At 38.6% G+C, this 23,923-nt stretch overlaps 1 protein-coding gene across 1 annotated transcript in view; it reads right to left on the minus strand.

The window, feature by feature from the left end:
• ATP13A4 (ATPase 13A4) overlaps positions 1-23,923 on the minus strand; it is a 148,312-nt gene that overhangs the window by 38,020 nt on the left and 86,369 nt on the right. Inside the window, exons 9-17 of the mRNA XM_060100136.1 lie at positions 18,686-18,820; positions 16,114-16,284; positions 15,112-15,269; positions 14,313-14,501; positions 11,261-11,322; positions 6,389-6,539; positions 4,452-4,538; positions 4,069-4,222; positions 2,800-2,911 (exon numbers count right to left, since the gene is read on the minus strand). Of these exons, the coding sequence (XP_059956119.1) occupies positions 2,800-2,911; positions 4,069-4,222; positions 4,452-4,538; positions 6,389-6,539; positions 11,261-11,322; positions 14,313-14,501; positions 15,112-15,269; positions 16,114-16,284; positions 18,686-18,820 (1,219 nt within the window). The remainder of the gene's footprint in view (positions 1-2,799; positions 2,912-4,068; positions 4,223-4,451; positions 4,539-6,388; positions 6,540-11,260; positions 11,323-14,312; positions 14,502-15,111; positions 15,270-16,113; positions 16,285-18,685; positions 18,821-23,923) is intronic.

Genomic DNA, 23,923 nt, shown 5'->3' on the forward strand with positions numbered 1-23,923 from the left:
ATGACATGATTCTTCTTTTCATTCAATCTGAGCCAGAAAATAAAGAGAAGACGTAGTCCCTTGAAGGGGCTTATGCTCTGTAACTTGGAATAGCATGCTATCTTTTCCTGTTTCCTGCACAGACATTATACCTCCTCCTTAAGCACCTAAAAATAATGAAGAATGAGGAGTGCAATACAAAGGAGCATTGTCACTCTTGTGATTATACTTCATGTTCTTAAAATCCATGTGATTTTTAAAAGGTGAAATATGCATAAAACGAACCAAGAACCATCAAAGAAATTATGATATCAGTGATGGAAGTACTCTGAGTAAACACACACACACATTCACACACACACACACCCCAGAAAGAATGTTCTGCTCTAATCATGGATTAGAAAGGCTAGGTAAATTGACTTAGCTAGAAGTATATGTAGTGGTGATGTGTCTTCAACACAAGATTGGCAGATTGACGACCTAAGCTCAGATCCTACCAGTGAACTTGGGTATAGATGTTACCAGATTTTGAAAAGTTGGAATTTCAACACTGTGAGAGTCAACGGTGACTCTCTTGTGTGTCACCATTTCCCACTGGAGTGCTTTGTTACATGCACAAGCCCTAAAGCCATGAGTTTGAAACTTGATTTGCAAATATTTTATTATAATAATCAGAAGCAGCAGCTTAGCAGCCAGAATCTTGATATATGTGTCAACAGGCTCTCAGGAAAAAAAGTTTCATTCCCAATTCTGCCGCAACCCAGACCCAAGTTTCCTCTTCTTTAAAATGTGAGATCCAGGGCTTCCCTGGTGGCGCAGTGGTTGAGAGTCCACCTGCCAATGCAGGGGACACGGGTTTGTGCCCCGGTCCGGGAGGATCCCACATGCTGCGGAGCGGCTGGGCCCGTGAGCCATGGCTGCTGAGCCTGCGCGTCCGGAGCCTGTGCTCCGCGATGGGAGAGGCCACAACAGTGAGAGGCCCACGTACCGCAAAAAAAAAAAAAAAAAAAAATGTGAGATCCAATCTCAAAGTTCACTTTTAGCTCTCTGATTTGAGTGAACTGGGTTGATTAAATTATGACAAATATCCAGAATGTAATAACCAAAGTTTTAAGGGTCACAGTAAGCTGGCCCACTCTTCTGGGGCCAGTAAGTCCAGGGGTCCAACATTCAATGACTTTGGGTGAGCCACTTCCCACTCTGGACCTCACCCACCATTCACAAAGAGACAAGGTTGGGACACATCAGTGATTCTTAGCAGGGGCGATACTTCCCCTAGAGGACATTTTGGAAAATTTCTAGACATGCAAAATGTTACCGTGTATCCCACATGACTTTTGAATATTTTACAGGACATTCATGGACACTAAAAAATTGTTGATACTCTCTTAAGCCAGTACAGAATTATACTGTTTATTTCACATTATTATTATACTATTTAGTGTACTGTGCTTTTATAGTAAATATAATACAACTATATTATAATAAGCAAATATAAAATTATTTATACTTCTCCTAGCTCTGTTTTACATATAACCACAAAGTATTTTTTACACATTTTTAATATTCTATTGAGTTTTACAGGAACGTAACTAACATATACAATGAGAGGAGGGTGTTCTATTTTATTCTGTTTTACCAAGAGTTTTTAGCCATTTCAGAGTCACCTTGCTGACAGTAAGACTGCCAGTGATATTTGAGACTTTGATGTATAACACACCTGTATCAGTCTGCATTCCTGAATGTTACAGCTCCAATGATTCTACATAGGGTGCAAGAAACATATTGCTTCATTTTGTTTTAATGGAGTTAGCTGTGTATTTATGGAACTATTTATTACTTTTTATAATGCATTGTAATTTTAGCTTCTATTTTTACTATATAGAGGGCATTTTATTTCTTTTTCACAGAGAATATGTGCATATCATGTTACATATGAATTTTATTTTCTTATATTAAAGGAAGTGATACATAATATAGTTACAGTAAGAGAGTGTTGAATCTGGCAGGGTTGAAAACAAATATATTAGACCTCCCAAATTTAAAATCCTAAATAACAAAATAAGCCTTGATTATCTCCACGGCAGTGTTACCAATAGTGGCTGACATAGAGTATTGGACATGACATTGAAAATGAAATAAACACCATAGTCTGAAAACAGTGGAAAATAAAACAACAAATAAATTTGAATTACTAATTACTCCAGTCCATTTTAGCCTTTGAGCATCCTTATTTTAATCTATACATACCAAAACTCTCTTTAGAATGGCCTCTCCAGGTTTTTCTTGTTTTTCTACATTACCTAGATTATATATTGAGTCCAAGCTATATTTATTCATTTCATTAAGTTGTGTATTTTTTATCAAGATTTTTTTCAAAGAAGTGTTATGTTTTCTTTCAACAAATTCATCAACTATGATAAAAAATAAAAATAATTAAATCCCAAAATAGCTAATTAATTAATTAAATATCAAAAATAATTTAAAACCAAACTTATATTTGGTTCAAAATGGGGGCATGACCACAATTTCAAACTTTCTGAAACATGGGTTGTATTCGTATATCTGTTTTCACAAAGCTGTACAATCACATCATATTTTATAATTTATACAGCTATTTCTCATCAGTTCTCCCAGTCAGTGTTCACATCAGCTTTGTGATTTAGGCAGGGCAGGGATGACTATATCCCCATTTACTAAGTTAAGAGGCATTTCATGCACACAAATTCAGTAAGCTGTGCTGCTGGGTCCACTGCCCAGTCTGGTGCATCTTCCCACGAAACCATTCTGCTTTATCAAAATTCACCCCACCCCATTTACCTCATCAAGGCAGTGGTATGATGGTCCATTTCCAGCTTTTTGTAGGCCAGTCCTATGACCCGGAAGCCCTGTGTCGTGTAAATCTGAAGTTCACTAACAAAACTAGTTGGTACTGTTCAGAAAATAACACAAGATTAGTATGCAGTATGAACTCAGCTAGTACTGGGGGAGAAATTCTTTACAAAGAGATCCAATTCTTGCCCAAGAAAACACGCTTCTAAAAATGTACACAAACAAGTCAGTGGGAATGTTAAATATTACTACATGGTCACGGTTGACCTCTTGGGATCCAGTGAAGGAGAAATGAAAAGGAAGCATTCAGAAAACTAAAAAACAAAAAGAAGAAGAAGGATGGGAAAAGTGTATGATTCTTTTTTCTCCAGTTTAACCATCAAATATTTATTGAGTCTACTATGGGTCAGGAATTAGCTATGCAGAGATTTCACTGCAATTGCCACTCTGAGGGTATTTGTCTAGTAGGGTAACAGCCAGTAGACTAACAATACAATCGAATGAGATCCTTGCTATGATCCAGGCAGTTACAGCACGCTATGGAAACACTTGGTGCATCTATCAGACTGGGAAGATGTGATTAGATGGAGAAGGGAAAGGGCATTTTGGCTGAGGGAGCATCATGTGCTCAGGCACAGGGCCATGAGACAGCAAACCTTGATAGTTCATCTCAGGGGGAGCACAGGATATGAAGATAGGAGTGGTAAGGAAACTCTGGGAAGTTTGATAGGAGTCAGATCATGAAGGCCTTAGATATGATCCTAAAGGAGATTATCCTGGAGCCTATGGGAAGCAACCAAAGAATGAAAGCAGGAATGTGCTAACATAATTATACTGTGTGACAGAAAAACCAATCTGGTCACAGTGTAAAGGGTGAATTAGAGTAGGGGACACTGGGGGGCAGGGAGCAAATTCACCAACTATGAAATGATCCAGTGGAGAGATGATGAGGGCCTTGAGGTGATGGAGTGACAGGGCCATGGATTAGCAATTGACAAGACAGAGGTACTGAGGGAGAGAGAGGAATCCAGGAAGAATCCTAAACTGGGATGGGGGAGTAGTACTTTCATTCACTAAGATGGAAAATATAGAGAGTGAGAAAGATAAGCTTGGTTTTGGTACCGAGTTTGAGATGCCAGTGAGTCATCAAATTGGTGATGGCCAGTAGGCAATTGGATTCATCGATCAAATGCTGAGGGGACATATGTGGGTTGGAAATACAGATTTGCCCATTGTAATATAAGTCTGTCCACTTACCTGTCTCAGGTTGGCAAAAGCTGGCCACCCTCTCTGGTGCACCTTTCATGAACGCCAGCCAGTCACCCCCCATCTCTTGGACGATGACTGTCATCCTCTGCAGCGCTGATGAGAATGGGAACTGATGCAGGATTGCAATTCCTTCCACTGGGACCTGGATGAGGGATGGGGAATGGAGAGGGACACACCACATAGCTTCTAGCTATGGGAAATTAATGACTTCTTTTCCAATCCTTAGTTTAGCAAATAAGGGAAACAAGGTCTCACCAATTTTCACATGTGGAATTCAAAGAAGACACATCTCTGAGCTTTCAAGATTGTGGGCCTGACAGGACTTTCCTTCTGAGTTGGGTTTTGTGGGGTAGAGAGCAGGCAAGGCTTACCTGGCTGGCTGTTTTGCAGGGCTTAACAACCATGGCACATGCCGGTGCTCCCTTGATGTGGAAATCATGCCCGGAAACCACCATTTCCTATTTCAAACAGGATGTTTCATTGTAGAGATTTCTTTCTTGTTCATCCACTAATACTGTGCTCAAACCCTTCCCTTGAGATTTAAATCTCAAGCCGTCTCAATGTATTCTCCTCCCTCAGCTACACGGAGGTGAACCAGACTTAATTCGCCACACACAAAAATAATGCATCGGAAATGCTAGGAACTTGAAGGGCAGACACTTCTGAATTATTCATGCAATTTCTCCTGCTTTCTCTGCTGGAATGTGCTGTATAAAGGCTCATTCTCCATTTCTGAAGGGCTTAACTTGAAAACACTGAGCGTGAATAGCCCGCACCTTGCTGCCTTTTTTCTCCTGGTTCACTGTTGCTCCTGCTCTTCACTCTCTGTCTAATTTGGATTGATGGTCCCCAGGGTACAGCAGGGCAGGGACTGTGATGTATGTGGTTAATGTTCAGTAAACACTCAGGAATTGCTATAATAAAGACCCTAAATTATAGTCAGAGGAACCTTTTACCCAAAGATGTCAAAATGCTTTATAATCACCTCACTGAGTGGCAGAAAAAATCTCAGAGAAGAAATTATAATCCGTACTTAAAGGTACAGAAACAGTAACCCAAGAAGGATGGAGAAAGTTACATCAGACTGCTACAGAACCATGCCCTTTTAGTGTTGGAAGGGACCCTAAAGATTGTCTCCTTCAGTGGGTCTCACACATGTATCACAGGGGCCTGGAGCTGAACCAGGCTATAGGGGGTGGAGGAGGGCTTGTAGCTAAGTAGGTGGGGATGTGTGTTCCCTAAGCTGTGCTTTTACTCCCCATTTTCTATCTCAACCAGACTAACTCCAACGATTTGTTTTGTGTAGGATGCTTTTTTTTATTATTAGTTTCTGCTTTATAACAAAGTGAATCAGTCATACATATACATCTGTTACCACATCCCTTCCCTCTTGCGTCTCCCTCCCTCCCACCCTCCCTATCCCACCCCTCCAGGTGGTCACAACGCACCGAGCTGATCTCCCTGTGCTATGCGGCTGCTTCCCACTATCTATCTACCTTACGTTTGGTACTGTATATATGTCCATGCCTCTCTCTCACTTTGTCACAGCTTACCCTTTCCCCTCCCCATATCCACAAGTCCATTCTCAAGTAGGTCTGTAAAATTTCCTTTTAAGAAAAGACTCCAGCTTTTTTGTTTTCTTTTAGGTGAACACTGCTGGTCTAATTCAATCCCCTCATTTTAAAGTTATGGAAAACCCCAACAGGAGAGATGACCTCACGAGGTGAAGGAGTCAATCAGAACAGAGCCAAGACTAGAACCGGGAGAGCCGGATTCCTCCTCCTGAACAAGGCCATTTGATCTGAAATCTACTTCAGAGTCTCAACAAAATCCCTCATGGTTTTCCTTTTAATTGTCTAGTCTTAGAGACAAAATTAATACTAAAGTAGTAGGAATAAAACTCCTGGTAACAACGAATTATTCTAAGCACTGGGGACAGTGATGTTTCCTAATCCCCATGTTCTAGATAACTCTGAAACCAGACATGGCTCATACTACAGCTGGAAAGTGTTAGAAAATAATTACATAATAATTATACTAATACTATTGAGCTGGTAATATATATTCCAGGCACAGCACCAGGGATTTTTTTTAATGCGTCCTTCCACTTAATCCTCACAATAACCCTAATATGGAAATACACTGTACAGAGGAGAAAACTGGGGCTTAGATGAGTTTGCCCCTCACGGCCATATTTACTCCATATTGGAGACCTCACATTTTTATGAGTATTGAATAGCTGTGATAAAACCTGGCTTGGTCTGGCATTGAAGAAGCTTCTTAGAATCTTTGCAGAACAGAAGCTTACCCAGGTAGTAGCTTCAAACATTTTGAGGTCCAGTGGGTCTCCATGGATGGTCCCATCCAGTAGGATCAGAGAATGGCAGCTGGCCATGGCTGCATACAGTGGGCCCCATGGCAAAGCCTTGCCTGAGGCAAAGTTGTGGACTTCCTGGAAGCTAAAGGAGAAAAGGGAAAGGGCTTTAGTCTATTCCTCCAGGCCAGAATGGAGCTTCTGGAGGTGACCATCCTTTTAAAAAATAAGTTGATATGCTTTATTACATTACATATCCACACTCTAATCTCCCCAAATGAATAGTGCTTCATTCATCCACCGTCCTTACATAAGTTCAATGAGTATGAGAAAAAATCCTGAGGTTCTCTCAAGCTCTTTCTTCCCTCTTTTCTTTACCCTCTCTCTGGCACTTTCAATCCAGAGGTATAGAAAGAGCTAGAAGTATCACCCTTAGTTCTAAGTGCATCCACTCCCACCTGAGCTTCCAGACCACTTTATCTCTTATGCTGTGAGACAGAACAGGCTAGCTCATACTATAGCTACTTGTGTATATCTGTGTATCTCCTTCAATCTATTCTTCAGGGCAGGGCTGTCTCTTCCATATCTCTCTCTCTAACATATCTGATGTCGGGTCCACAGTAGACAGTCAACAAATTTAAGAGCAAATAAATGAATGAGTTGGTTACTAGAAATCTGAAAGACCATAATGGTAAAGAAATGAATTTTTTTTTTTTGCTGTACGCAGGCCTCTCACTGTTGTGGCCTCTCCCATTGCGGAGCACAGGCTCCAGACACGCAGGCTCAGCAGCCATGGCTCACGGGCCCAGCCGTTCCATGGCATGTGAGCCGGACCGGGGCACGAACCCGTGTCCCCTGCATCGGCAGGCGGACTCTCAACCACTATGCCACCAGGGAAGCCCCAAGAAATGAAATTTTTAAAAGACCTTTTGAAAAGGACACGGCATGCTCCTCTTCCACCTTGGCATCTAGGATCTATATTGCAGCCATCATTACCATTGCTTCCTGTAGAAAGTGCCATCATCTAAAATCTACCAAGACACAACTCAAACATCATATGCAGGGTTCTTTTACTAACTCAGAGTTGAAGTCATCAAGTTTGGCATTGGGCCTACAAAAGGATGTCCTCTGGACCTTATTGGTCAGTCCCTTCTTACATGTTTAGCACAGTGAGTGGTTCACAAGGCAGGCCATACTATTTGGGGGACCCTGAGCGGCTGAAGGTGCTTCCTGGATTAAGACCAAATCTGACTCTTGGAGCCAGTCAGCGTCTACTTGTTCCTCCTCCTCCACGTCAACTTCCTTCAGATCTGTGGCCAGCTTGGCTGTACCCCCTTTAATACTCCCTTCCTCTGGGATTACACAGGAACCTCTAGCTGTGCTTCCAATGTGCAGTTTCCAGAACTCTGACCTTCCTAGTTACTGTTTCTTGAAAGAATTTGTATTTTTTACTATTTACCATAGTTTGTCTTAAAACATGGTCTCCAGGATCAGACTATTATCTCTCATGATATGGACCCTGTATTTCCTTCGGTTCCTCTAGCATTTTGTTCCTGAAAGCATATACATCAGAATGTTAACTCATAATTCAGCCCTATTTCTTTCTGGTTTCCTCATTCAAGCTTCCTTAAGAGCTCAAAAACCTCTCGACTGAGCCTGTTGATCATATCATTATATATTGAAAGATCAAGTTATCTCAGTGGTTACAATATGTCTCTGGTATTTTAGTAACATCTAAAAGGAAGCAGTCACCATCAGTGATTAACACAGATTCTCAAGCTCACTCTGTAAAGCAAACACAGATCAGGAAAAAAGAATCTTATCTTTAAGATGGCACACAAACTGTCTTCCGTATGTAATTCTGAATACACAGTTCTGAGTTTGGGAGGACTGGGCCAGACCCTGGTTTGTACAAAAATAAATAGAACCCTCTGTCATCGCTGACCTTGAGCTATTATTTGAATGTTTATGACTTATCAAGACCAGGTAGCTCAGGTACACTTCCAATGACTTTGAAGTACCTGGCACATTAGGCAGGCCCTCTTTGGAAAAGATAAGAATTATTAGAAATGAGCTTACATTTTACAATAAGATATTTAACAGTGACTAATTCAAGTGCTGACTTCTTGCTTAGAATTTAATCTGTTTTCTCTTATTCTATCAATTAAATTTGTCAATTAAAAAAACTTTGGGGGAATTCCCTGGTGGTCCAGTGGTTAAAAATCCACCTTCCAATGTAAGGGACGTGGGTTCAATCTCTTGTCAGGGAACTAAGATCCCACGTGCTCTGGGGCAGCTAAGACTGAGCGCTGCAACTACTGAGCCCGTGAGTTCTAGAGCCCATGTGCCACAACTAGAGAGCCTGCATGCTGCAACTACTGAGCCTGCACACCACAGCTAGAGGGAAGCCTGCACACCACAACAAAGAGCACACGTGCTGCTACTAAGACCTCATGCAGCCAAATAAATAAATAAATACTTTTAAAAATTAAAAAAAACTTTTAATTGCTCTTTTAGTCATTTAGAGCCAACTTTGACCTTTTTGAAGGAGGGAAAGGAGGGAGGGGGGAAGGAGAGTGACAGGTTGGATTAATCTATCAATAATCTAAATAGTATATCAATTATTTTTATTTATTTGACAAGTCACTTTTAGAAACAGAAAGTTTTAAAAGTTTTGTGAATAAGATGATGTCAAATCAATAAGGAGAAAAGCATTCAAAAGATGGAACATATTAAGTTCACTTTAAATAAACAAACATTTATTGTGCATCTACTATGTGTGCCTGCTGTAATGCTATATAGCATTAGGGACACAAATATAAATAAGAAAAAGACTGCTCTCTGAATGCTCACATATTTGAATAAATGCATACATTTTTTATAGACACTGAAACAGGAAAATACTAGAAACAAGAAGACCGGGTATATATCCAAATCTATCTTCAAAAGAAAATGAAAAGAACTTTAGAAAGTTGCCACTTGTAATAGCCTCCTTCTATAGACTAAAATGGTTAGAAGCACCAGGATTAATTTTTCAACTCCAGAAATGGACTTGTTTATAAATAATACATTAATATGAAAATGTGTTAAACATATATAATTAAAACATTTTATAGATAAATCATACATCATTTGCATAATGCAGAAGAATCATGATGTACCTTTTATGTATAAGATGCTTTGTGATTTAGGTTGCAAGTTTGAGAGGGAAATATTTTCATTAAAAAAACAAAACCTGAGCTCATGCAGCTCAATATCGAAAAAACAAACAACCCCACCAAAAAATAGGAGGAAGATCTAAGCAGACATTTCTCCAAAAAAGACATACAGATGGCTAAGTGGCACATGAAAAGATGCTCAACATCACTAATTATTAGAGAAATGCAAATCAAAGCTACAATGAGGTATCACCTCACACCAGTTAGAATGGCCATCATCAAAATATCTACAAACAATAAATGCTGGAGAAGGTGTGGAGAAAATGGAACCCTCCTACCCTGTTGCTGGAAATGTAAATTGATACAGCCACTATGGAGAACAGTATGGAGATTCCTTAAAAAACTAAAAATAGAGCTACCATATAATCCAGCAATCCCATTCCTGGGCATATATCTGGAGAAAACCATAATTCAAAAAGACACATGAACCCCAATATTCATTGCAGCACTATTTACAACAGCCAGGTCATGGAAGCAACCTAAATGCCCATCGACAGATGAATGGATAAAGAAGTGGTACATATATACGATGGAATATTATTCAGCCATAAAAAGAACAAAATTGGGTCATTTGTTAGACGTGGGTGGATCTAGAGACTGTCATACAGAGTGAAGTAAGTCAGAAAGAAAAAAAACAAATATCATATGTTAACGCATATATGTGGAACCTAGAAAAATGGTACAGATGAACTGGTTTGCAGGGCAGAAATTGAGACACAGATGCAAAGAACAAACGTATGGACACCAAGGTGGGTGTTCATATTGCTAGTTTTGATCACAAACTAGCGATTGGGATTGACATGTATATACTGATGTGTATAAAGTGGATGAATAATAAGGACCTGCAGTATAAAAAAATAAATAAAATGAAATTCAAAAGCAAAAAAAAAGACAAAAAAATAATTTAAAAAAAACCCTGAAATCACCTATACCTCAATTTTTTTAAAAAAAAAACCTCGAAACCTGAATCTGTCATATGTTCGTATTCTGATCAGGCTGGAAGTTGCAGCGGGGAGAAAAAGCAGGCAGAGAAGCAAACCGAAACAAGAGAGCCCCAGCAGAGGGACATGGAAATCTTTACCACGTTAAGTTGTAAACTGCCAAAACAAAGTCCATTCTGGCCAGAAAATAGGAGTTTCTGGCAGCCAGAAAGTAGTGTTGCCAGAACTAGAATACCAAGGAAAATGAAGTACACTAGCTGTGGTTCCACAGATGTTCCTCGTCCTGAAATTCAGTGTCTACAAGTCAGGGTAGTGTTCCTCCTAGCACATGGAAAGGCTTCAGTTTGTACAAGGAATGTTACCTCCTTGAAGGACAGTGTCTTGGTACTGTCCAAATGACACACACTGGCCCTGAACTAATATGCTGACAGCAAATCACATTTTAGCAAAATTTAAATGAAGTGTCAAAACTTGCCCTTCATCTCCTGGGTTCTGTGAGTGTCCCAGGGCTGGGACTGGGGTGGAGGAAATATGCACATTTTAGTGAGCTTTGGAAGTAGTCAAGGAGAGAAATTAAATGAAGATACTCTGGCAACTACTGCTCACCAAAGCCAGTGCCAACATCTTTCCATTATTAGTATTCAGGAAGAAAAACAAAGAGCTCTGGGAAAAGAGAAATGACAATGCATTTGGTCCCAAGTACTCACCCACTCCTATCACAGGGCACGACTCCCCAGAGATCCAAGCCATCCCTTGTTAAGGTACCTGTCTAAACAGAAACAAGAGCTCGGTTGACTCTGAAGATGCAGCAGTCCCACAGTGACACTGATAAGCTATGTTTTAACAGGAAAATATATGTCACAACACATGATCAAGATCAGCTCTTCAAGGAAGGACACAATAAAATGGGTATCTGGAGTCCTGGGTGGAAGATTTGATGAACTCATAGCAGTTGTGTGACAAGCTGGCACTTAATCTCTTTGAACTTTAGTGTTCTCAGCAATAAAGGGAAGAAAACGGTACCTGCCTTACATATTTCAGAGGCTTGTTTCGAGAATTTAACAGAAGACTGAATGGATAGGAGAGTCCTTGGTAAGCCTGCTTTTAAGAGCTATAAAATGGGTGAGTCTCCACAGATATAGAGAACAGACTCGTGGTTGCCAAGGAGGGGGGCGGTGACGGAGGGATGGATTGGGAGTTTGGGATTAACAGATGCAAACTATTATATATAAGATGGATAAAAAACAGGGTCCTACTGTATAGCACAGGGAAATATATCCAGTATCCTGTGATAAACCATAATGGAAAAGAATACGAAAAAGAATATATATATGTATAGCTGAGTCACTTTGCTGTGCAGCAGAAACTAAACACAACATTGTAAATCAACTATACTTCAATACAATTTTTTAAAAATGGGTGAGTCCCAGCATTTATAGCAAAAGTTAAAAGTATGTCATCAGAAACAAGTAATGGAAGTAGAATTTTTCACTGTTCTAAAGAAATATTATAGTTTGCTCTTTGACATCTATTTGGTAAAAAGGGGTTTGTTGGTATTTCTCTCAGTGTGGTATAGTGATGAAGAGCTTGGACTGGGCTAAAACACCAGCTGTGTGACCTGGGCCAATTATTTAATCCCCCTAAACATCAGAGCCCTTATCAGTAACATGGTCATAATCATATAGGGTTGTTTTAAAAATTAAATGAGATACTACAAAGTGCTTAACTTAATGTCTGGCATAGAGTAAGAGCTGAGAATAATAATAATTGCTCATAATTATTACTTAATTTTTTATTCAAATTCATATCACAATTATCTTTCCCACCCCCTGTTTCCTTTTCCAAGTCCAAGGATAACATGATCCTAGAACCAGAACATCTTTTCTCATGATGCTAGTTTGATCACGAAATAACATTGAGATGGTGGCAAGAGCCATATTAACCTTCTGTTCTTGGTAGATCTCTCTGATATTCAAGTAATTATAAAATACAGCTCTGATCCCATTAATTCTCTGCTATCAAAAACCTTCACTGTACTGTTTAATGGGTACCGAGTTTCCTTTTGGGAAGAGGGAAGAAGTTCTGGAGATGGATAGTGGTGATGGTTGCACAGAAATGTGAATGCACTTAAAGCCACATAAAAATGGTTAAAATGGTAAATTTTATGTTATGCATCTTTTGCCACAATAAATAATAAATTAAGAAAATGGAAGGCAACAATAAAAAAGAAGAAAAAACACCTTCAATGGCTCCCCGCTATCTAAAGAGTATGTAAAAATTTCTTAGCCATACATTTGAAGTCTACAACACCCTCCCCCATTACTAATGTTGTGCTCTGATCAAAATCACACTCTACTGCTCTCCTGACTCCTTGCCCACATTCGCCTGCCTACAATGTCCTCGGGTTGTATAACTTTTCGAATTTTCTGTATATTATGATATTTGACATGTTACGAGATCTCTCTCTCTTTTAAATCTATTTTTAATTGTGAAAACAGTGGTTTACATTATATGTTATAAATAAAATTATATAAGTTTTGTGTGTACAGCATTATAGTTCTACTTCTGTATACCATACAGTGTGCCCACCACCAAAAGTTTAACTTAAGAAAGCTTTCTGATGGACAGACTGCCTCCTTGGGGCTAGCCAATTCTTAGAGATAACCAGGGTCTCAGCCAACAGCATGTCTTTGATATGCAAACTAACCAGTCAGGAGTCATACCTTCTCTATCTGACCAGATTCCCCAGGAAACAGTCTCTCTGACTTAATCACCCCAGCTCCAGCTACTAGACAACTAAAGACCATTCCTATAGCCCAAAGCCCACCAAAATCATTCACACTAGCCAATTGTCAGCTGTGTACCCTGCTCTGTCTTGCCCTTCCTGCAGAAACTCCTATAAAGGCCATAACCCAAGCACTCCCCTCACTCCTGCTTTGCTTCCTGATCAAAATCTGGCATTCCTCCTGGGGCCTTGCCTGGTGAGACACGGCTCTTCTGTCTAGAGGAACTGTGAGTAACATTAAACTCTTCTTTCAATGGCATCGACCTCTGCCTGCGGTTACTTAGTCACCTTTACAAATTAAGACCCAGGCACAAAACAGCCCTTCATTTCCATCTTACCCTCTTACAGCTCTCACCTTCACGCCAGCACATGTGTATATAGACAAAAAGAATATATTCAGGAGAATCAGAGGCTGATTGGGAGTAACTGGCATGGGATCAAGGATTATTTTAAGCAATATACTGCAGATGGGAAAATATAGTAAGGGATTGACTGGGGATTTATTTTAACCAAGTCTCATAGTAAGACACAGCTAAATAAACTCTTCCTTTTTTATTCATTCATTCATTCAATGAATATTTACTGAGCACTGACTGTGTGCCAGGTAACGGTCCTAGCATTAGGGATACAGTAGTAACCATAATAAAAGTCTTAAATTTTGTTCTTTGCATGAGGGTATTGACTACAGAGGGACAGAATGCTATTTTAATTCATTGTGTTTCATAGAATATTGGAGGAGGAAGAACCCTAAAATATTCACCTATTCTGTCCCTACTCTTCCTTCTCTAAACCCTAGAGTCTGAGAGCTCAAGAGATGTGTCTGTCCTAGATCACACATCCAACCAGAGACAAAATGAAGTCAGGTACCCAGTACCCACATCTAATGTTTCCTGCCTCACAAGAGTATAAAGTACTTGTGCATGATGACAATGATAATAAAAATGTCACTGAGGATGAGAATGAAACACACATACCTTGTCAAAGCAGACAAGGTTTAATTGTCCACATACATTAATCCTCTGGGGGCTAATACAAAAGATGCCTCTCTTCTTCAGCCTCCGCTGTGCATAGATAATGCCTGTGGTCAGGGCAGCAGGTAGAGCGGGAGGAACTGCAATTGTGATGACATCAAGGGCTTTCTTCACCACCTCCTCCGGAGGTTCCTGGGAAGATAAAGTCCCTCTTTAGCTATTACAGATAAATCAACCGTGAACACTTTTATGCATATGACTTTTTTTTTTCCTTTTTGTTTACTTCTTTAGGTCAAATTCCTAGAAATGATGTGAGAGGGCCAAACGTGGTTTAAAGGGTATGAACATGTTTATGGCTCTCAATATATTTCGCCAAAGTGCAATGAAAAAGCTTGTAACAGTTCATACTGCTACCAGCAGAGAACAATGTACCAGTTTGCCATGATCTCACCAACACTGGGTTTTATTTTAAATTCCTTGTTTAACAGCTATAAAATACTATACTATTGGAATAAACATCCTCAGACTGAAGATGAAAAAATAGCGTAAGGAAAAGTCCAAGAGTAGAAGCATGTTGATATCTCAATAAACAAAGTGTTTTATCCCACTAGATCTGATGGCTATTATGGAACTTGGTGATCATTTGCTTATATTGGGCATCTGGGAGTATATAAGCAGGTTTCAGTGTGTGGCTTTGCTTTCCCAGGTTTGAAAACTGCGCCTTATATTAAGGTCAACATGGAGAGTATAAAATATAGATGAGTGTACGTGTGCATGTAGTAAAAGAACAAAAGCTGTTTACCCCACTGAGCACATAGATGCACAAAGTATAGATCATCCCAATGGTGGCTGTCCCTACGAGGCACAGGAGGAACTTGATGGCATCCCTGTAGAGCTTAAAATTCATCGGCTTGGGGTAGAGAATAGATCTCACGAGGTCCCCCTTTGCAGTGTTGAATCCTGAAGCAGCAAACACATACCTCATACTCTCAGGATGACAAATACTACTGTTAGTGCTCTTCTAATCCTCAACACAGCCTTTGTTTTCTCTAGAGATACTTAAACAGTGCTTAAGCCCAAATGCAATGAAAGGATAATTGGCCAAATACCTAAGTGCTAGAATGGATATACCTTAGCTCTTTCAGAGCCTATTCCTCTCTGGCTTTCCTTCCTTATACTTTTAATTTCAATGCATCCCAGAGATAGGAAAGCACCATATGGGGGCAGAGCACAGCTTTTCCAAATACAGCTTCATTTTAAGGAAAGGATTTGTAAGTGTGCACGGACATGCACACACACAGAGACATGCACAGAACACCTGAATTTAAATTAAATGGCCCAGTAAATACAGATGGATTCAATTTCTAATACTTTTCATCATCAAGTTTTCAGTTTCTAGTCCTGCCTGGAAAGAAGTTGAGATTAGTTCTTTGGGTTAGAATACCTAAGTTCTAGGTCCAGCTCTGTCAGTGACTGGCTGTGTGATTTTTTTTAAACTTCACTTGAATTGTGCAGGCCCCACCTATTCATGTACAAAATGAGGACAGACATCTTTGTTCTGATAATTTGATATGTGGAAATAGTTTATAAATTACAAAGCATATGAATAATAATTGTTGTCATCAATGTTATTATTTTTACTAAAAGGTATAGGCCATAGCTCAATTCACATTTTAAATATCTATATTTACATATATGGGGTCTGTCATCTAAAGACTGCTCCTTACCTAATTCATTTAAGGCACTAGACAAATTGAGCGAAATATGTCATCAAAATAATAAAATGAAGGAGATGCTAACTAACCTGTCTGCAGTACCACTGCTTTCACGGCGCCAGAGCAAGCCCCCCTGGCCTGGATAACCTCTGTTCCACAGAAGAGGACATGCTGTTTGTAATCTGCTTCACTCTGTGTTTTCCAGGGCACAGAGCTATCCATCTTAGGTAATGGAGTTTTAGTGACCGGAATACTTTCTCCTACAGAAAACAAGCATCTCATTTTGTGAGGTGGGAGGCCTTCACTCACTTAAACATGCAAATACTAACTCATCACACAGCAGGCATTTTTTGGAGGCTGCCATGTGGCAGGAACAACCCTTGGTATAGGGGACACAAGGAGAAGAATAGTTCTTGTGTTTAAGAGGTTTGTCGTCCAGAGGGGGAGACAGCCATGGAAATAAATAAGTATAATGTCATATTATAAATACTATGAGTATTGTAAAATGAAACAGAGACGCTGAAATAGACTGGAAATAACCATTTAGGGAATAGCAAGTTGTGGGGTCTGGGGAATGAGAGGTCATGAGAGCTATGTAGGAGCCAAAGCGTGGACGGCCCTGCATGCACATACTTAAGTGTTTAAATGTTTTTCTATAGGCATTGGTGGCAGGAGGGAAATAGGGAGATATTTAGCTGTTTGATTCAGGACAGTACTATGACATTTACGTACAAAGAGAGTGTACTCTGTCTGCAGTACAAGGAATGAATTGAAGTCTGATGAGGTTGGAGGCTGGATATCCAGTCGGGAAAAAAATCACAAAAGTCCTGTTTAAAGAGGACAAGGTCTGAACTATGGCAACTGGCAGTAGGAGTAGAAAAGAGGCACTGGTTTTGAGAAATAAGAAATTGAGCAGCTACAAAACTTGGGGAGATTTTTATATTGGCAGATCATAGGGACAGAGGAATTCTAAATGGCTTCCTGGTTTCTAACTTGGAAGAAAGAGCAGAGGGTAGCATTAATCATCAACACAGGGATTATAGAAGGAAGGAGGAATTGCCTTTTGGTCCCTGATTTGGAGATGCCTTGTGGAATGACCATGTCGAGATGCTTTGTAGGCAGTTAGATATTTATTTGGGTCTTGAGCTCAGGGGAGAGGCCTTGACCAGAGATATTTAGTCACAGGTCATCACCTTATAAACAATAATTAAAGCCATAAGAAAAGACAAGATTACTTAGGGTTCGAGTGAAAGGTGAGAAAAGGAAAGGTCCAGGACCCCTGAACAACATCAAAAATCAAAGAGGTGGAGGAAGAAGAGAAGTGCAGGAAGCTGAATGGTATTGTCAATGGTAGAAGAACTTGGAGAGTCAGCACTGACTTGGAAAGTTAGAAGAGTGTTTTCAGAAGGAAGAGATGGTCAGAATGGTTAAATGCAGCAGATAGGTCAATAAGATGTGAAATTTAAAGAATCCATTGGATTTGCCAATTGGGACATTCATGACCCTTGCCAGCACACTGGGAGAGGCAGATTTCAGTGGGTTAAGTGGCAATACAAGGTGGTGAATGAGTTGTGAAAGTAACCAAATAAAGAATAAAGCTTAGAGAATAAAGCTTATTGAAGCCCTCCACCTCCATTTGTAGAAAAGACAGTATAAGATCAGGGATATGTTCCAGTATACTAGGGCCACTTTCATTAGGAAAATTGTACTTGGCATTGTAAAAGTCCCAGCATGAAAGGATTTTTATCAGTCTATGGATTCCCTAGAGAAAGGAACCTGACCTGTCACACCTGTTTTGTTTTGTTTTGTTTTGTAAGTTCACATAGGAGGGAGCTATGTGCTCTTGTCTGCATTTAATGCCTTCCTGGTCTGCCAGGAGAAATAGACTTGATTTGGACTTTAATGGGAACCACAGTACTGTACATCAATATGTATTTATAGCCTCCAATTCCATCTCTGAAAAAGGCTTTATGATTCTTTAGCTTACAGAAAGGTGGGCACAGCATCTTCTCATAAATGTATATGTGAGTAAGAACTCAAAACACCGTGGCCTTGAGAAGTCACTTCTCTCTGAACCTCAGCTTCCATATCCATGATATGACGTCCCTCCCAGCTCCATCATGCGATTTAAGAATGAAACACGGTTAGTCCAAAATATCCAGTGTGTATTCTGAAATTAGCAGATTTGGCAAATCCTGCCTCAACCACTTTTCAACATTTTCAAACCAAGCTAGGAAGAGCCTGGCCTTGACCGGGAGGGGGCAGAGTTGGGGGGGGAGGTGTTTCAGGTTTTCATTAATGGTTTTCAAACCCTCCGTGTTTTTCTGAAGATGTATTTTATAGAAAAATACTAAACATAAAAGTCACAGATGATTCTGAAATATCTAATGACCTCTAAAATCTTTAAAGGTAAAATGACAGGGTTGTAATAACCCTTTGTTCAAGAAAGAAATGCTAAACACTCAAAAAGTTAGGACTGTTATCTAACCTAGTACATAGAAAGCAGCTTTAATTTGAACTCTCAGATCCATCCAGTGCAGGACTGTCAATAAGATTTGTGGGGATAGGAAGGTCCCATAGCAACCCCATGTTTTGCCATTATCATTCAGGAAAAACCTAGGAGAACCAGCAAATGCTGTAAGCTAGGAGACAGAACCATACCTGTCAGCATGCCTTCATCTACCACACAGCTTCCATCTATCAGAATGGCATCACATGGCATTTGCACTTTGTTCCCCGTCAAAATTAACAGATCTCCAGGTACCAGGAAGCGTGATTCCAGCTCCTGGACTCCAGCTGAAAGTGTGAGGAGACAGAGTTGAGTCAGGTTTTTTCCCACAAAAACACAGTCTGACATCTACCTAAATTGGAAATCAATGAAAAAGCAACCAGGGCATATATAAAAAGGAAGCCATTCCTCAACATTGATTTGAAATCTTCAAACTATAAGAAAAAAAGGTAATACATTATATTACATAAAATGAAAACCTTTGTGTGGCAAAAAAAAAACAAATAGGCAGAGAAAAAACTAATGATAAATTCAGAGAACATGTTTGAAACTTACATTACAGACAAAAGATTAATATTCCTAATAAACAAAGAGTTTGAGAAAAAAGAGATTATAGCAAATGACTATAGCAAAATTGCTGGAGATGTTAACATATAGTTCACACACACACACACACACACACACACACACACACACACTACAAGTAACAGGTGTTAAACATTTGAAAAGATATTCATTCTTACTCATAATAAGAAAATTGAAAAATCTGTCCTTCCTTTCTGCCTTCTGTCCTTCTTTCTAGTCTTCCTTTACTTCTTATCTTCCTTATTCATTCCAAAAGCCCAAAGCTATAGGGGGTTAAGCAAGACAGGCATCCATGCAGGGGGCTGGGTGAATTGGGGATGGGGGTGGCAGCACCCACCACATGGTGGAGCCTAAAATGGATGAATGGGTGCTTACATGGCCTGGTGCAGAGTTTCAGAGCCCAAGGAGGGAGACAAGGACCCCCATGGTGGCAGTGGCCTGGTGTGAGATATTGGAGTCCAAGCAGTGTGAGAAAGGGAGGATTGATACAATAACTAGATATAATGAGGCTAATGAGAGCCAGATTTCTCACTGAAGAAAGGAAGTTACAAATAGAAACAGAAATAAAACCAGAATGAACTCTGTGATATTGGACTAGAATTAGAGACAAGAGTGTAAACTGATGGTTTTCAATAGAGAAATAATATAGATGTGAATGTGTATGTATATAAGAATACATGCAAATGTGTTTGCTTGTCTTTTTTAATATGTACATGCTCTAATTCTGTTCTCTGAGAGGGCTGAGAGCAGTGAAAACCCACTAATGATGTGCACACCTAGTGCCCAAATTTTGGTTGTCTAAATTTCATTTCCCTTCAAAAAAGAACTAAGGTTCTTTCAAGAAATGGCTGATTACAACGTTGAGCCAAGAAAAGTACAAATAATATAAGGTAGAATGTTCTGCTATGCCACTAAGTAGGGAAGTGCTCAGAGAGCAATGGGGTCAGATCAAGAAGATATCAAAGCCAACTTACAGAGCTCCCACTGCCTAAATCTGTAATAATTTGAGCATCAAAGTAATGAATAATAATAATGAACAATAACCCATCAAATAAAACAGGAGTTCATTAGTCCATAATGACATAAGTAAATGAATAAATAAGTGAGGAGAAAAGATAGCTTTTTCTTATAGTAAATTGACAATTAATTATCATAGAAGGAAAGAAAATTAGAAAATCACCATTTGGCCATTATCAAAGCAATAATTAATCTGGCCAAGAAACATCAATGTATACTAAAACTAGTGGGTGAAAATTTGATGAGGGTTGTTTATTTATAAAGTCTCAAAGTATATGTCAACAAAATAACTATTAATTAGAAAGAGAAAAACGTAACTGTACAATAGAGAAACCTGACAGACACCATTTAATTAAGTAGTCCAAGTTAACATCACCAGTAATAGGACAAGTTTAAATTATGTACCACCTAAGAGAACATGGCATCACTTTTGTAATATTCCAGCCAAAATTGCATAAGCTGAATTTAACTGTAAGGGAATATCAGGCAAATCCATGTTGAGGGACATGCTACAAAATAACCAAAGTGGGAAGAGTCAAGGTCGTGAAAGTCAAGGAAAGATTAAAGAGATATGGCAAACAACAGTATTCGGTGATCTTGGGTCCTTTCTTATAAAGAACATTATTAAGACAATTACAAAATTGGAATGGGACTGAGCATTCTTTGGTACTAATATCAATATTAACTGTCTGATATTAATGTTTGAATTGTTGTTACATAGAAGAATGCTTCTATCTTTGAGAAATATACACTAAAGCATATGGGAGTCATGGAGCCACTTATTTTCAAATGGTTCAAGAAAAAAGTTATTTGATCTACTCTTGTGGCTTTTCTGTATGTTGTAAATTATTTCATAGGGAAAAAGAAAAGAAAGAAAGAAAAAAACAGAAAGAACCATACATGAAATAGCATTGCTCACCTATCTGATTAGAAAAATCTAAAAGTTTGTCAGTATATTCTGTTGACAAGATTATGAGGAAACAGGTACTTTCACACATTTCTGGTACGAATGAAAACTGGTACCTTGTCTATGGAAAGAAATTTGGCAATATCTCTCCATCCAAAATACATATGCATTTATTATTTAACTCAGCAATTTTACTTCTCAAAATCTATGTCAAAGATAGACTGGAAAAATATGGAAAGATAAATGCACAAGGCTTTTTATTACAACATTATTTGTTATAGTAAAAGGCTGGGAAAGAATCCTTCAATAGAGAACTTACTGAATAAACAATGGTTCCTCCGTACAAGAGAGTATTATGCAGCTGAAGTATGAATGAAGAATATCTATATATACTGCTCTGAAAGGGTCCCTGGGAAACATCATTAAGTATGTAGCATACACACCAGGAAATATAAGTTAAATGTGTAGGATACACCCCTGCAATCTAAAAAGCAGCAGTATATGTATATATCCCATTCTGTATATATACTATGTCACTATGAATATTATCTATAATTTGTATTTTTGAATGTAAAATTTTTTTAAATGATTACTATTGAGAGTATGAGTACACAGGTACAGAAAGGAAGGTTAGGAAATTGACTCCCCTGAATGTCTTTTGTTTTATGGATTTAACTTTCAAATCATATTGATATTTTATATAGTAACTACACAAACTAACACAAAAATAAATTTGAAAAGCTAACATTAAACTCTAAAACAGAATAAATGAGGTGAACCTATCAAGTTGTTGGTATAACCATACAGAGAAGAATTATTTTGAGTGACTTTAAAACATATATTTTCAAGTATAATTTGTACCTTCCTCATGGTGTATCACAAACAGGAGAAAAAAAGAACTCTAAAAAAATTCTTAAATTGTTTTTAGAAATCATATTGTTGCTGGGTGTGTTGGTTTGTTACTCTGAGATTACTATGTGTAATGGGATAAAGCAAGTGAGTAATTTGTTGCTGTAATTGAGAATCAGGACTTTTGGTATGGAGAAAGGAGAACTGGAAGGACAATCAACGAAGTTAAGTTAAAAACCCTCAGTTCTGGGCTTCCCTAGTGGCGCCGTGGTTGAGAGTCTTCCTGAGGATTCAGGGGACTCGGGTTCGTGCCCCGGTTAGGGAGGATCCCACATGCCGCAGAGCGGCTGGGCCCGTGAACCATGGCCGCTGAGCCTGCGCGTCCGGAGCCTGTGCTCCGCGGTGGGAGGGGCCATGACTGTGGGGGGCCCGCGTGCCGCAGGGGGGGGAAAAAAAACCCTTAGTTCTAAACTTAATCTGGAAATGTCAGTATGAGCTCATAATTTACATTTATCTTTAGAATATTATTTTCTAGGTATGTCTTCTGAAAAGGCCTGGAAACAATGACTAACACCACAAAAATGAGCATTCCTAACACTCTGACTGAGATCTCTAAGTACCATATGTAAGAGGTCTTTGGAAAAATGGATGTGTCCAGGTTTGGAGCAGGAATTGTCCAAGATGAACTTGGAATAGCTTATCATACCAGAAATCAATACAATTTTCAAAGATTACTGGGGTCATGTCAAATGAATTCAAGAGTCAACATGAAAAGGTTCTGAAAGGCCAAAGACGGGCATCTTGAACAACAAGAATAAAAACTGCAGCGGATGAAAATATACCAACCATGTTAAAATTATACATCTATAATGACACTAAAATTTTTTTAAAGCCTTTGGAAAATGCTAAAAGATCAACCCATTATTTTGAAAGCTGGTACATAAGGAGAAATAGTCAGGTATTTATCCTGAAACAAACTGAATCTCAGGGTAATGAAATGGTTGAAGAAGCGTGTCTCTCTTTATGGAAATATTCCACTTAATGTATGAAGATGGAATATATTTTAAACTCAATGAGATAATAAATCTGGGTCATGAAGATTTATGTCTGTTAAAATCACAAGAAAAAGACAAATATTATGTACCTCCTATTAGAAATACACAATACCAACTATGAAGTACTCTTGTCAAAAACTCAAGCCTCAGATCTAACCACCAATTTATAGGAAGTACAAGGAGTAGAAAATCATGTTAAATTATTCCATGAGTATGCAATCAATACACTCAAAACCGTGGAAACCACAGGATGAGCCACTTACTTTCTTCAACAAAAAATTTTCAAGGAAAAAAATAGGATGTGGAGGAGGGAAAGTGTGAATTAAAATAAACTTGAAACTTAACCAATTGCAGTATATGGACTTTGTTTGGATCCTGATTTGAAAATATATATTATATATCATAAATATATATTATATATTGTATATCATATATATCATAAGTATATATATACACACTTGTGATTCAATTGGTGGAAATTTGAATACTACCTGTAGAACTGATGATTTTTTAAATTATGTTTTTGTTTTTTTTAACACCATTTCAGAAATCTCTCTTGTTCCTCCTACTTCACTGCCCTCACTCTTATGTTTTTTTAAAGCTGTGATAAAGGAATTTAAAAAGAGTCTTTATATTTTAGACCTATACTGAAATGTTTTCAAATGAAATTATATGATATCTGAAATAGTTTAAAAATAATCCAGGGTGAGGGAGGAAGTAGAACTGATGAAAATGCATTCAGTGACTTGATAATAATTAAGTCTGTGTGATCGGTACATAGGGTTTCATTATTGTATTCTCTCCACTATTATATGTAAAATTTTTCATCATAAAAAGTTACATTTTTATGTAACTTTACATTTCAGGACATTTTTAAAAGGTAAAAATTCACTTCTAGCAAAGATATAGCAAAAAGGAGCAAATTTATCTTCCCACAGGAAACAACCAAAAGTCATACAAAATATATGAAACAATGG

The sequence above is a fragment of the Mesoplodon densirostris genome, chromosome 5 (assembly GCF_025265405.1).
Source record: "Mesoplodon densirostris isolate mMesDen1 chromosome 5, mMesDen1 primary haplotype, whole genome shotgun sequence".
Classification (NCBI taxonomy): domain Eukaryota; kingdom Metazoa; phylum Chordata; class Mammalia; order Artiodactyla; family Ziphiidae; genus Mesoplodon; species Mesoplodon densirostris.